This window comes from Galleria mellonella, unplaced genomic scaffold (genome assembly GCF_026898425.1).
Source record: "Galleria mellonella isolate WM207_F2 unplaced genomic scaffold, CSIRO_AGI_GalMel_v1 utg64, whole genome shotgun sequence".
Taxonomy (NCBI): domain Eukaryota; kingdom Metazoa; phylum Arthropoda; class Insecta; order Lepidoptera; family Pyralidae; genus Galleria; species Galleria mellonella.
The window spans coordinates 6,266,360-6,282,539 of NW_026442133.1; the positions used below are offsets into that span (position 1 = coordinate 6,266,360).

At 31.3% G+C, this 16,180-nt stretch overlaps 1 protein-coding gene across 1 annotated transcript; it reads right to left on the minus strand.

Annotated features, from left to right (window-relative positions):
- Positions 1 to 5,988: 5,988 nt before the first annotated feature.
- On the minus strand, positions 5,989 to 10,509 carry LOC113512324 (TBC1 domain family member 23). The gene is made up of 2 exons (XM_026896134.3): positions 10,292 to 10,509; positions 5,989 to 10,088 (listed from the first exon to the last, which is right to left on the minus strand). The coding sequence occupies exons 1-2, from the start codon at positions 10,318 to 10,320 to the stop codon at positions 8,078 to 8,080; spliced, it is 2,040 nt and encodes a 679-aa protein (XP_026751935.2). The 5' UTR covers positions 10,321 to 10,509; the 3' UTR covers positions 5,989 to 8,077.
- Between the last annotated feature and the right edge of the window lie 5,671 nt (positions 10,510 to 16,180).

Consider the following 16,180-nt stretch of genomic DNA (forward strand, 5'->3'; position numbering starts at 1 on the left):
ATTAGCATATAATTAGAGAAAATTAATAAAATAAATCAGTTGCGATGACCAGAGCAAACCAGTCTATCCAGGCAGTACTCCTTCACGAGTATGATGAATAAGCAAGCCGTCATTGACCTCAACCATATTTTAAGAAACTCAATAACTCGCCCCACCACGCCACCGTCTTACCAAAGAAATCCAACTACTTCCTAGCTAAATTGAAATAATATACTACATATTTCATAACAGTCAAAGTATTCACACAATACAAAGCAAAGAGACATGCATTAATAATAAAACTGCTACATAATCTTAATTTGACAATTTTGATAGCAATACAAAATAGCAAAAACAATATTGACAGCGAAATTAAAAAATAAAAATAATTATAAAAGGTTGATTATTATCATTTATAAACTCGTCAAATCTGTAATAAGCCTTCCTTTAAAAAGACGTTTCATATAAGATGAACACGAACCTGTGAACAATGAAGACGAACCTTTTTTGGCAAGTTCAAAAGAGGCTCCGGCAGTTTATTATAAAATCTTACACAATTCCCACAGAAAGAATTACCAACTTTAACGGCATTTGCGTAATATTAGTTTACGATTACTGCGTAAACTTTTAATTGTACATCACTAACATTTTCAAAAGTGATAATATTCTTCCTTGCCTGATATTCATAAAATGTATTGGATAGCAACTATAAGGATATTTGATTCTTTAAAACGTTCTCGTATTGACCCTTTTGAAACCAAACCAAATCCATAAATCCCAAACGGGATTTATTTCTCTGTTCTATGTTTAGCATGTAATTCTTTCTATTGATACTCTAAATAAATGAAAAAAAAAAAAATAACGAATGGGCCTCTTTTGTAAAATAATTATTGTATATATACTTTAGTTGATACAAATAGCCATAAAATTCGATGTTATAGAAATAACTAAAATAAACAATTTGAGAGATATGATAATTTTTATGTCGATAAGAAAAAAGCAAAACAATATTTACCGGATTTCCAGTAGTATGTACTTATACACAGTACTCCAATCAATCAAATGGTGCGAGAGAAGCTTGATGAAATGCATCCACTATGATCCTAAAAAATCTTATAGCTTTTCTGACATTAAACAGTTACAGTAGCCCTTGAACACCTACAACACTAGAGATATCACTCACGCGTTACCGATTATATTATGCCCTTTTTGAATAACCGCTTGAAGTAGTCTCTAGGTAAAACCTCTGCAAGAAATGCTGTTTTTTTTTTATAAATCAAAAACTACACGACATAAAAAAAATTGTGACTCAGGCTAGCAGATAGGTAGGTATTATAAAAAAATAAAATAGTTTCTAAAAGTTTTCGATAAATTCACAAAAAAAAACCTTTAAAACCCAAAATTATAAGGTTCGATTTCTTAAACACCGTAATGGCAAAACAGGAAAATCTTAATCGCAATATAATTGAGGTAATCCATATATATTTTCATATTTTTTTATGTAAAAAAAGTAAAAACCTTTTTCTAGATTAATTTATATAGGGAACCTCTGGTATAAAAGTCCAACTCACACATGACCTGTAGATGCTGTTCTGTAAAGACTCACACTTCATTTCGGAAAACACTTTACTTTCACTTCGCCTAAATTTTTGTTTATGTAGTTTTTATTTTTACATCTATAAGCTTTGGAAATGATAAGTAGAGTGAATTGGGTATTGAAAACTAAAGTGAGTTCCTAAGACAAGATAACACACTTATCCCAGTTCACTATGTTACCATTTGGTTATTTGCAGAATACCAAATGTACTCGTATGATGGCTCCCGCCTAGTACTAATTTTCGCTCGCAGAGTCACTAGTGAAATTCGATTTTAACTTTACAGAATAGCGCTACTTTTTTAATAATACCATGTTATAATCTACATACTAGGTAAATATTTTATCATTGTTATAATCAAATAAATGAATAATTAGTAGGTATTTATAAAAAAAAACATCAAGTAATTGTTTTTTTTTTCATAAAATTAATGGCAAACCTACATTATCTAATTATACAAAAAATGCTGTTTGATATTAGGAATAATTAAACGTACGTTTAATTATTCCTTTAAATAAATAATTTTATGTATTACATATCAGTGAATTATATTTTATTCTTTATAGCTATTAAACTACTTAAAACGAAAATAGATTTAAGATTAAAAATTTGACATCAACAATGCATTTTTATTATTATAAATTCCTGTAAATAATGCCTATTAACCTATTAAAAGTGTGGGCACATCTAGTAGGTATTATACATTTATTACAGTGAACAAAGTATTACTATGTGAGAGACTCATAATTATCATCATAATGGTAAATATAATTGTGATTTCTCTTTTACAACCAAAAGAATAAACATATTTATAACTAATTGTAACTAAACGATTTCTATACACGTAACATATTTATATATATATATATATATATATATATATATATATATATATATATATATATGTCACCGTAAGATTGTAAACACCGTTAGATTACAATCTATCTCGCGAAATTGTAAACTGTCGAAAGATTGTGAACCGTCGCATACTGCTTACAATTTGACGTATTATTTTTCAGTAGATTATAATATATATAAGGATAATAAATATTGCTAACAATATGCCTTATCAGGTCGACCTCCATGTGGTCCCTCCTAAAAACCATTGTGTTGAATTCCAGGTGTATTCATCATGATGGGCTAACTGACCAACCTTTTCATTCTTACCCATCATTTATTACTGGTGTCCCACTAACGTAAATACCGTTAGCGCAGTCGGGGTTATTGCATTTTTATTTTAATGGATGATAATGGAATGATAACACCACCTCCGTTAACGGTATACGCTGGCAGGGCACCAATGAGAGATGATAAGTGAGGATGAAAGCAGGTCAGTTAGCCCATCGTGACGAACTCCACTAGAATCAACCAGAAGGAATCGCGTAGAGGTCGAGCTGATAGGGCGTATTGCTAGCAATTGGGGTCAGGGAAACCCGATTACCAATAATCCCTTTTCCCCAGGGTTATTGCATTATCATTCACTAATATGATCATACTTTACCTACAAGCCAATTAAAGTGCCAATACTGTAAATAAAATGTCTATTTAGGTATCTGTGCTATCATCATGCTAGCCAAGCATCTTCATATCCATATTTCATTCATGTCACATATGAAGACTTTAATTTTAACCGTTATCACGAGAAAATGGTTGCGTAAACTTCATCACATTTTTATAATTGATTACCTAGGTACCTATCTGTTGAGCAAAAAATGAGCATGATGACCTACCACAAATGAATAGAACCGTAGACCATGACCAAGGACCATTTTTAACAGAATCGGCGAACACATCATGAAACAAATTGATATTGTATAAAGTTGTGAAAACGTATAGATCTCCTTAATTGGATGATTAAATTGACAACATGATCAACACGCAGCTTTTGAATGTAGAAATACAAAATTTTGCACAGAGATTCACTAAGGATTGCTTAGGATAAGGAATATGTCACGGCTTCAGACAAGCGAAGGGATCGGAAACAAAATCCCGTATGACGTGTTCGTTCACGTTAATCTCCAAAACCGCTAACCTGATTTTAATGATTTTTTAAAATGTGCACTTAAGTTGGAGCAAATATGCTCCAGCTTAAGATATAGGATAGTTTTTATTTTAACAAGAAAAAATGGATTCCGTTAAAAGGATTGTTAGTAATGGAGACTGAGAATCCTATTGCTAGCAACCCAACCGGGTCGACCTCCTCACGGTTCTCCCTGGAAACTATCATGATTAATTCCTGATGAATTCATCATGATGGGCTAACGGGCCTGTTTTCATTTTCATCTATCACCCTTCACTGATGCTCCGCCAGCGTATCCCGTCAATGCAGACGGGGTTACCATACCATTTTCACCCATCAAAAAAAATGGATTCCGTTAGCGACCGTATGGAGCAAAACATTTACCTTATTCAGCAATTCTGTGATAGTATAAAGAAATAAAATTGATTGGTTGTTTGTTTCTAATAGATAAACTCAAAACTAATCAACTGATTTTTTAAATTCTTACACCTATAGTAAGCTACATTATCAGCGAATAACATAGACTATACATTACTTTCGAAAATTCAATCTACCCGTGCGAAGCCGGACCGTCCACTAGTCTGTCATAATTTCATATTCCTAATACTTATGTTGAGAAGGGTGATAATATAAAAATGTTGATGTTAAAATAAGAAAAAATATGTTATATCCATTTAGTGAAGTATATGGATGAAAAAATAAACAGATATACTTACCAAAAGACACACCAAACTCGTAGACTGCAAAGATATAGATAAACCATAAAAATAATTTCTCATTCTCATGCCTACTCTATTTATCATCACTGAAATCCTGAATCATTGGAAATATAAGCATTAGATGTTTGAGGTGATTTATAAAACTGTACTTGTATTATCATATGCAGGTATTTAACAAAAGCAAAGGGTAAAGATAAAAGTAAGTATAAATAATTCTTTATATAATATTTATTTGAAATAACAAATATTTTCATTATTTTGAGAAATAATTATAATAAAATTTTAAAATAAAAACATTTATTACACTAATTATAGATACACTGTGCAGAAATGTAAACCAAATTCAGCAAAGTTGGTGCGACTGGCATCTTTCGATCAATACAAACATTTACATAAGTACTAGATTTATATTTGTAATCGACTTAAAGAATCTCGAACTGTCTTGAAAAATTCTTAATTTTATAATTGACAAGATATGATGCTTATGGCGGTGTTACTAGAACCGAAACATTTCTTTCCAGAACTAATACAGGTACTTAGATACTTACATAATAATACAATTTATTTATAACATAACAACAAAAGCGCAATAGGTACGTAAATATATTTCAACAAATTTGAAAATCACAGACAAACATATATCTATAATACAATTATACATTGTCACCATTTGCGAACACTAGGAATTAAGTAATTAAACAGAAAAGAAACTTTTAGCAATCTAAACTTTTGCCAAAATTGTTTCGCGTCGGGTATTTGCACAAATATGTACCTCATTGCAATACGTTTCTATATTAATATACATCCCGTCAGTTGTCACAGACATTTAATTCAACTTTGATAAATAACCTCTAAGAGGATTCATTCGAATTAACTAAAAAAAACAAGCGTATTTGTGCGGTACAAAATCGTAGGTACAAAAATGTATTGTCCTTTATATTAACAAGATCGCCTAAATTTTATTATCTTACCTGCCTGCAGTATAATTAGTAGGTTACAATACTGTTTTTTAATTATGCTCTAAAATGTAGGCTAAATGTTGACCTCGAAATCATCTTCGTGCAATTTTTAAGTTACTGTTTTATAATCTGAATTTTTAACTCCCCACCGCAAAAGAATTTATAAGTTTAGTCTTTTTCTCGGCATATCTGTGAAATCATATACTCTATTTTACTAAACTAGGTGTTTTTACGGAAGTCCATATCACTTGTTCATCGATTATTTTGTTTAATTCTGCTAGCATTACTATACGTGCGACTGCCAACATTTGAAGATTGACTACTGTTATTATTAGTAGAACGCCTTCCTTATTAGTACTCAATCTCCGAATGTAATTCAGTCGGAGGCTAGGCTCCAATTAGCGCATATTATTAATTTACCATAAAAAGCCTCGTTTAGAGATGAAACAAGTGTCGCATGATTTTAATCGAATTGGAATTGTCATTCTGTCTTGGTGTTATACTTTGCCCCTTGAGAGCAATGTATACATGATACAAATCGATAGTAAATATATGTATACAGGTATACACATGCTTAAGAAATTATAATTTGGGATAACGTTCCGTCTACCTATACATATTATAAATTGTATTGAAAACTATTGTAGATATTTATATCTTACAAAATAGATAAAATTTATAGTTAGACATAAAAAATAAGAATTAAAAAAATTCAATCATATAAAAATTTAAATTTAATAATGATATTTTAACTATTATTAAGAAAATACAGAAAGCTTCTTAGACCACTCAATAACAGATGTGCACAACGCACTTTTTTGGTTCCTTTTTTTGTATATTAAAAAGTAAATTTTTTACTTGTTTTGTCATATTTTGTTCACTTCTTTTTATGTTTATATACATATGTATATATCACCTTCCTAAACACCATGTTTCCATACCAGCTTAGCTTCGCTCGCATTTTTGGTCCTTTGAAAAAACATTTTTTAATATTTTATTTTTGGTAATAATACTCTCCGCAAACATTTTGTTCCTGCCTAAAATCTCCGATTTTATACCTACACTAAAATAAATAACTACATTCTAAACTTCATATATTTTTATATAGTCCACCTAGCGATAATAAAAGATTTAGCATCGTATTACCTTTATAGTACCGTTATACTAAAGAGCAATGTAAATATAAAAGTTTGCGATGTACAGAATAAAATTCCAATTTCAATAAAAAAAAAGCTTCGTTAAAGTTAAACAAAAAATATTATAGTAGAGCATCTTTCTTTTTATTTAGCTTCTTTTAACTTCAATAAAAATATATAAAAAGCATCCAAGCCCAACATTATAAGTATGTACTGATAAATTGGTATCAAATTATTTTAGACCCACTTAATAAATCTGTCTTTTAATAAAAAATATTTTCTTTAATATTTTTTATCTACAACAAATATAATGACTTTATCATGCTTTGTTACATTACATTTATATTAAATTATATTTAATTACATTTATATTAAATGTGCCTGTTATAGTAAATAGTTGTAATAAAGAGTAATTCCATGTTCTATACAGTAAATAAAACCACAATTTCTAGAAATAATTAATACAAAGTTTTGACTGCCATAGTCATATTACTTTTTTATGACTAGCTGTTGACAGCGACTTTCCGTCGTTTTTCGTAAAATAAATAGCCTATGTCCTTTCTCACGGTTCAGTGGTTTTGATGTAACAGACACATTTCCCTTTACTGCTCTGCTCCTTTTGATCGTAGCTTGATAAAAAGTATACTATAACCTGCCCAGGAGTATGTAAAATAATTGTACCAAGTTTCGTTAAAATCCGTCGAGTAACAAGTAACGAACATACAGATAGACAGACAAAAATTTTACTGATTGCATTTTTGGCATCAGTATTGATCAGTAATCACCCCCTGATAGTTATTTTGAAAATATATCTCATGTACAGAATTGACCTCTCTACAGATTTATTATAAGTATAGATTACATAAGACTTTGGTTATCTAGTTTTTATAACACAGTCTAAAAAATACATAATGGAATATACATAAAAACACGTCACAGTACTATTTATATTAGATTTATAAATGACAGACAATACATTAATATTTTAATTTTAGATATATATATTAATAAATAAATACCTATTGATAATAAGTAATAAAAAAATATCACAATATAAACAGCTTTATAATACATATAGATAAAGTAGCGTGGAAGAAGGAATAATTAATGAAATACATAATTCCATAAGCAGTTCTTTCGCATTAATTTATGATTCCTAATACCTTTTCAAAACAAAAATTAGGCGGACAATTGCATTTTAACAATGTAATAATTTAGAAATCTATACATTTCAAAGGTGATTGCCATTGCATTAGTATTTGTTATTTTGACAAAATAATTCCATGCTAATTGTAATACCAAACTATATTGTGTACATAGTATACATATACAATTACATTACGCTATCCACCTTATTCATAAAAATGCCTAATGTCTCATAAACCTATTTTATTTATTGAAGTGTTTGTCTTTTTAGTTTACGCCGAAATTGCGATTTGAAAGCGATAAAACACGCCAATAATTAAAATCGGTTTGTTGTTAGTTTTAATTTTTACAAATAAGGAGAGAAATACCAGAAATACCAGAAGATAAGAGCCACTGATAAAAATGTTACTTGCTATTAAAATAAACAGGAAAACATCAAAGTCAACAAGCATGAAGAGCAGTATTGCCTACTTTGTGTTTTTATATTCAAGTCTCATCTATAAGTTTGAAGAAACTGCTAAATTTACTGTACTTTATTATCTAGCTGCTGGACTATTTGGTGGGAAACTACTTTCGTGGCAATGGAAGCATTAGGAATAAGGAACCTATCCATATCTTTTATTAACAAATTATCACCATCTGGGATACCATATTTAAAAGTTATTAATTCTGGATGCCTCTTTTTAGCTGTAATTTTAACAATTGTTGATAGTGGTCTTCTTGACATTACTCGTGCAATACCCTTTTTATTTGGGATATCACGCAAAACAACTAAATGTGTTTCTGTGACTATGAGATAAGAATCATGCATATAACCATTTACTAAGACTTCTTGACATGGAAATTTGTCAATGACTTTGTGTTCTTTCAAAAAGGAATTGACATCTATAAATTCTTCCAATAAATCAACATCAGTGCCATCACGTTTCATTTCTGATCGAGAATCATCATCTTCATCATTAATGCTGAATACTGGAGGTACATTTCTATACCTTTGTTCTTTTTTATCATTAGCTGAAACATGCCATTCACCACTACTTACTGTTGAATTTGGGTTCACAATGTACTCAATAAGTTTTCCCTTGACCTCTTGACTTTTTGCCTTCATTGCTGATGACAATTTACTAAACAGTTGTATGGCAGGTATATTATCTCGCACAGTAGCCTGACGTAATTCTGAACTACTATTATTATTATTTGGAGCACACACTAAGCATGTGGAAGGACTATGTTCTTCTAAGCAATCAGTCATATGAGGACCAAAGTAATCATGAATGGCCACAAAGCCTCCATCAAGCATAGAAACATGCTTTGTATTACGTTTCAAAAATGAAGCAACAACCATATGTGCATAACTATCTTCTTCAGTCCTGCCAGATCCTACAAAACACAGATGTTCGCCAGCTGCAAGTGAGCCTGCAGCCAAAGCTTGGCGCTGAGCATTCAATAAACCTTGAACAGCTGTATTAAAAGCATTGGGCTCTTGTAACATTAAATTACAGTCTAAATGGAATGCAGTAGATAAATGTCCAGAATTATATTGCTCTGCAGGTCTACAATCTACCAAAAAAAATTTTACATTGTCTGCATCTGTAGCATCCACTGTGGCACTCTCAATTAACTCATGCACAGCAACAGGAAGACACAAAGCTTGTGAATAAAGTTTTGAATTAATTTCTAAACCACTTTCTGAAAATAATACTTCTAACACATCTTCTCTAAAAGAAAGGGGGGTTTTCAAAGAATAATAATGAGCTAATGAACAGAAATCTGATACATCATTTGCTTCTAAGTCAGCAGGCATTTTGCTAAGAGTTTGAATTATAGTTATCTTATCTTCATTTTTCATTTGCAATAATTGTTCTCTTGTATTAATTATCATAATAAGGCAAAGAAAGAATATGAAAAATGGGTCTGATCTCTGGAAATATAAATCCCACATAAAAAGGACAACTTCTATATTACAGGTGCCTGCAAACAGAGATCTTAACCATGGTAGGCAATACTGCTCAGGAGTTATTCTTTTAGTATCTAAAAATGAACAAAGTTCAGGATCATGATATTGTAATACCAATCTCAATATGTGAAATGGTACACCATTTTTGGTGCATCCTTTTGGTATGTATAATTGTATAATTTTTTCAAACAAATTATATGTATCAGATTTTGGTAATTTTAAGCTTAACAATGGCAATAAAATTTCAATCCAACCATTACTTGAACTGTAATGAATACCTTTTGATTTACAATAAAATGTGATTATGGACTCAATATCTGAAATAACAGATAGTTTCTCATCTTCATCATTGTCCAATCCCTTAACAAATTTCTTTACATCATCTCTAAGTAAAGTTTGATTGGTCAAATCAAAAATTTCGTCAAATGATAACATCTGGTTACCTGCATCTTGACAACCTAAACAAAGAAGCCAGACGTCTGGGCGCAAGCTCTCTGGAATTTTCTTTCCTTTTGTAAGAACATTTATTTCTTGTGCTGTACAGCCATCCAAAAGAGCAGATTCTAATTCAATTAACCTGAAATTGTAATAAATTGGATTTACAATAACTACTGACCTAATCAGTCTAAGTTATCATAGATAACTATTAGAGTTAAGATTAATTTTAAACTTATGAAGTCATCAAATTAATTTCTCTCCATATTAGGTATACGATTAAAAGTAAAAAAATAAGTTATTGAAGCATTAATAGTAAAACACCTTTAATCGAACAAAACCCACCATGTATTATCTTCTTCTTCAGCAGCCATTTGAACAAAAATGTTTTCAGGAAAACAAACGTAGGTAAGTATTATAGTATTACTCAATACCTACAAATTTTCACAGCAGGCCTGAAGTTTTGTATTGACAGGTTAATACACCTGAAAATATATGAATATTATTGATGCACATTAAAGAAAAACAAAGTTAAGAAATTAATTCACATCCAGACAAATGGTAGAAATTTGACATTCCTTTTTTTTTTTTTTTCTTTTTTTGTGGCGTTCACCCCGATATTAGGGTATTTTGCCAAGAACAAAACGGGGAAACGATAATAGTAATAAAAATACCTAACACAAACGAATTTAGAAAGGATAAGGATTAGGTCTAGGATATTTATAGGATATGAAGGATATACTTGTACATATGAGAATATACTTATAAATATATAGGAAAAGCAATTGATGCAACTATAAATGTATTCATGTAATATAACTAAATCTTAATATTGTTATCATATATATATGAAGATAGTATTTTATAGATAATAGGATCATTGGAAGAAAGTAGAGTAAGAATAGAAGTTGGGAATGGAACACGGATGGATCGGAGATGATTAAAAAGGGAGGTGTGGTCAAATTTAGAACATGAGAAGAATATATGATTCAAGTCCGCCACTTCAGCACCGCAATTACACGACGAACTTTGTACAATACCAAGCTTGTATAAATGAGAAGGTGTGCATACGTGACCTAGACGCATACGAGTTATAATAGTTGTTGCGGTCTTTCCAAGCTTTAATTTACAAAACCATGGTTTGAAAGGAATATCGGGTTGTATAAGGCGATAAAATCTTCCTTTTATTGTACTTGTTTTTTCCCAATATTCCTTCCAGGCATACCTTAAATATATTTTTGGGAGACAAGCTAGGTCACTACAGTAATTATGATACGGATACATATCACCACAAGTTACAGCCTCTCTTGCAATAAGGTCAGCTTTGTCATTGCCGCTAATACCACTGTGTCCTGGTAACCAGGCAAAAGAAACGGAATAACCTCTCAACATGCAAAGATAAAGACTTTGTCTTATGTCACAAATAATGGGATAAACTGGTTTTGATTTAAACGGATATTTGGCTAGAGCTTGCAAAGAGCTCATAGAGTCAGTGAAAACTATTGCCTTATGTAATTTCATTAAAAGTATATATTCTACAGCTTTTAAAATACCATAACATTCCCCGGTAAAAACTGAAGACTCCGGTGGAAGTTTAATTTTTTGAACGATATTAAATTGTGAATGAAACACACCCACACCTACACAACCGCTATTGTCTGGTTTTGATGCATCAGTAAAGATGTAGTGCCATTCATTCCATTCAATGTCAGTTATAAACATAAATTTGGCATTCAATTCTGAATCATTTTTTAATAACCCAAAATCATATTTAATATTAGGAGATAAAACTAAAGATTGATATGAGCATTTATAAATGGGAAAACAGGACGATGTAAAAGTGGGAGATTCTATGGATTTATATTTTTCATAACTTTGTATTAAACATGGAGGTTTTTTATGTTTCCAATAAGATGAAGACGAAATAAAGATATGTAGTTGAGATAACTTTTGAATAAGCGGATGATCAGATAATTGTAAACAACGAAAAAAGAAGCGATCAGATAGATATTGTCTTCTTAAAACCAAAGGTGGATCACCGACTTCGAGCTGTAAAGCATTGATTGGACTTGATTTCATTGCTCCAGAGATAATCCTCAAGGCCTTTGATTGAATTAAATCCAATTTCTTAAAAGCAAATGAACTTCCTGGAGCTAACAAAAAAGTTCCATAATCAATGACACTCCTTATAAGACCATTATAAGCAAGTTTTAGTGAAACGGGATGTGCTCCCCACCAAACTCCAGCAAGGCACCTAAGAATGTTGAGGTTACGCTCACATTTCGTAGAAATATAATTACAGTGGGACAGACCTGTTAATTTATTATCTAGCACGATACCTAAAAATTTAATTTCAGTCTTTATAGGAATGTATGAGTTATCATAAAGCACCTTAATTTGTTGCGGTGATCTCATTCTTGAAAACAAAACTACACTACTCTTGGTTACAGAAAGATTAAGACCATTTGCATCTAACCACGTTTTTAACAAATCTAATGAATCAGATAATTTGGCAGAAGCAGATTCTATGGACTTCGTAATAAAATATAATAAAAGATCATCAGCATATTGTAAAATTTTGACGGATTTATCAAGGAATAATTCTAGATCGTATGTGTATATGTTAAATAAGATTGGACTGAGAACAGATCCTTGTGGAAGGCCTTTCCATACTGTTCTAGATAATTTGGTATCTTCATCTAAATTCATATATATTGTTCGTTCTGATAAAATATTAATAATGAAATTATAAAGCATTACCGGTACATTTAGAGCTTGTAATTTAGTTTTTAAAATAGAAATTATTACATTATCATAGGCAGAATTTATATCTAAAAAGGCTGAGAGGATTGACAAATTTTGTGAGAAAGCTATATGAATATCTGAAATAAGAATGCTCACATTATCTAAGGTGCTCTTACCTTTCCTAAAACCAAACTGGTTCGGGGATAGTAAGTTATTACTTTCTAAAAACCATTCTAGACGGTTTTTCACTAAATGTTCAGCTAGCTTTAGTAAGACAGAGGAAAGTGCAACAGGACGGTATGAAGATGGTTCAGAAGGTGGTTTATGAGGCTTTAGAAATGGTATAATAATCTGAGACTTCCATGAAGTAGGTATATTTCCCGAAATAATTATGGAATTAATTATATTTAAAAAGTAAATTAATGTCGCATCGCTAGCATTTTTAAAAAAGGAATACGGTATACCGTCTTCTCCCGGTGCAGAGTCTTTAATAGAAGCTAGAACACCTTTAAGTTCTACTAGAGTAAAAGGAGAGTCAAGTTCGAATAATTCGTCAGAGACGGATAGAGAAATATTGTAAAGGCATTCCGGCACATAACTAGGAGCAAGGCGATCTAAAAATTTATTCGCTAAAGTTAAATCGAGTGCAGAACGTGATGTATGATCACTAAAGGCAGATCTGAATCTTTTAATATTATTCCAAACGACTGATGAATTAACTTCTGGACAGATAGAAGAACAAAATCTTCTCCAGCCTTCTAATTTCTTTTTTTTCAGTAGTTTTCGAGTAGAACATGAAACTGCGGTGTAAATTTCAAAATTTTCTGGTGTCATGTAATTATTATAATTTTTTTCAGCCTCTTTACGATTTTTAATTGCTTCCGTACAATCTTTGTCCCACCAAGGTGGCGAGGGAATTTTCCCTGAAGCACTATTTTTAACAGGAAATAATAAATCAGCAACCTCCTTCATATTTATCATCAAGTCATTACAACATTGATGTTCATTTCCATGGTAAACAATAGGTAACTCCGATATTTTATTATCTAAATATTGTTTGTAAATATTCCAGTCTACATTTGATAAATTATATTTAAGCCGAGGACCACTCTTTCGACTTGAGGGAATGGAAATTGGAAAAGAAAGAATGAGGGGAAAGTGATCGCTTCCGAAAGTAGAGGAATGAGGATACCACGACAGTGAAGAAGCTAAATCAGAAGAACATATTGAAATGTCAGGAGCACTAAACCCTTCATTCGGTGCAGTTCTACGTGTTGGTACATCTGAGTTAATAATACATAAGTTGTAAGTGTCAATTATCGTCAGGAGTTTTCCACCATAAAAATTAGAAGTAGAACTGCCCCACGATTGGTGTTGAGCATTAAAATCGCCCATTACGAGAAAAGGTTTAGGTAAAATTGAAAATAATTGTTCTAGTTGTGAATATATTTGGCATGTAGGATCAGGAATATATAAAGTAACAAAACAGATACCATTTATAATTATAGCAGCTGCATTAATGCCGCTATATACAGGAAGCGAAAAAGAAGAAAAAGGAAGGGAGTTTTTGACCAATATGGCAACACCGCCATATCCGTCAGCTCTATCATCACGGAGACTTGTAAAGCCTGAAATCCTAAAAGGATATCCTGGCTTTAACCAAGTCTCTTGGAGAGCTATTATAAAAGGATTATATTTATTAATCAAATAAAATAAGTCTGATTTCTTGTTTGTTATGCTACGACAGTTCCACTGAATTATTAGGACTTTGTAATCCATTGTGAGAAGTTAATAATTGAGAAAATACATTGTAAATGGCATCGTTGGACGGTGGTAAAGTTGTTTGTATCATTTTCGATTGCGATAACACTTTAATAAGCATGAGAATAATATCAAAGATGGATTGATTATTGTCAATATTATTTGATGATAATGCACAACCATTAGAGGGAGCAGGAATATTATATTCCTTAACTATGGCTTCATGGGCAGAACGATCATATCCTTGTTGTGCTTTTTGAGGAGAGCGTGGTTTAAGTGTAACTGTTTTTTTATATGATGCTTGAATATGTGGTAATGATGATTTCTCTTTGAGGAAAGAAGATTGAAAATGAGATTTATTGGACGGAGATGATGATGTTAATACATCTGAATATAGTTTAGAAGTGGGAGGATGAAATTTTGATGCTTCAGCATAAGAAACACAACTGTGGGCCATTGTTTCTTTAATGGCCTTCTGACGTGCATATTCAGGACATTTCTTACTAATTGCTGAATGAGAACCATTACACAAGATACAAGAAACATTTTCCTCATCTACTTCACATTTATCACCTGTATGATTTTGCCTGCATTTATAACACCGAGGATTTGAACGACACTGCATCTTGACATGTCCGAACCTACAGCAGTTATAGCATTGGATAGTGGGGTAAATGTACAAATCTACAGTTAATGATGTGTAAAACATAAATACTCTTTTTGGTAATATTTGTCCATCAAAAGTAATAACAATGGTTTCAGTATTAATAAAACTTGGTTGTCCTTCATTAATGGTCTTTTTCTTAATTCTTCTGGTTTTTAGAATTCTCCCACAACCTATAGGTACTGATATATTTTGGATTACTTCCTCTTCTGTCCAATCTTTAGGAATACCCCTCACAATTCCCATACGGGTTACATGGAAAGAAGGTATAAATGCCTTAAAATTATGTGTTTCTAAGTGACTATTATTTAAAATTGCATTTGCATTTTCAAAATTTGAGAAAGAAAGCGATAAACGGTTTCTTCCTATTCTTTTGAGGCTACCATTCACTATATTATTTATCTTATTAGTGTGTAAAAAGCGACCAAATGCAATAGGATGTAATGTAGTGTTATCATTAGGATGTGTTTCATTTTTTTGTACATGAACGACATAAGGAGCTACATCCTCGGCATTGTACAAAGTTCTGCTTAAAGTACTGGGTGGAGAAGCAGGTTTAACAGACTCAGTATTATTTACAACTGGTATTGATACTAGAGTTTGATTCTCATCCTCAATACATTGACAATCACTATCTTTAATTTTAGATTCGAGACCTTTGGTGTGCCTCCTTCGTTTTTTATTGCAATGTTTGCAAATGCGACGTTCGCCACGTACTCGCTTACGTTTAGAACTTGCAACGCTAGAACCATCTGTGTCCATACTAGATTCATCCAATATATCAAAACTATTATTAAATGGGATAGTTATATTTGCAGACACCTGAGGGGTTGTCCCCCCAGGGTCTATAGGTGGATCCATAATGTCTAATTAATATAGGTAATTTACTTACCAATATTTACAGCAACAAACACTATTACTACAAAATATACAATTATATATACAATCTAATACACAATATATAAATAAGACTAATCCTTATATAATTAAAAATAAAATTAATTTAAAGAAGATCAAAAAACACTCCCGCTTTTTTAAACGTTTCCCGCGCTTTTTTCGACATT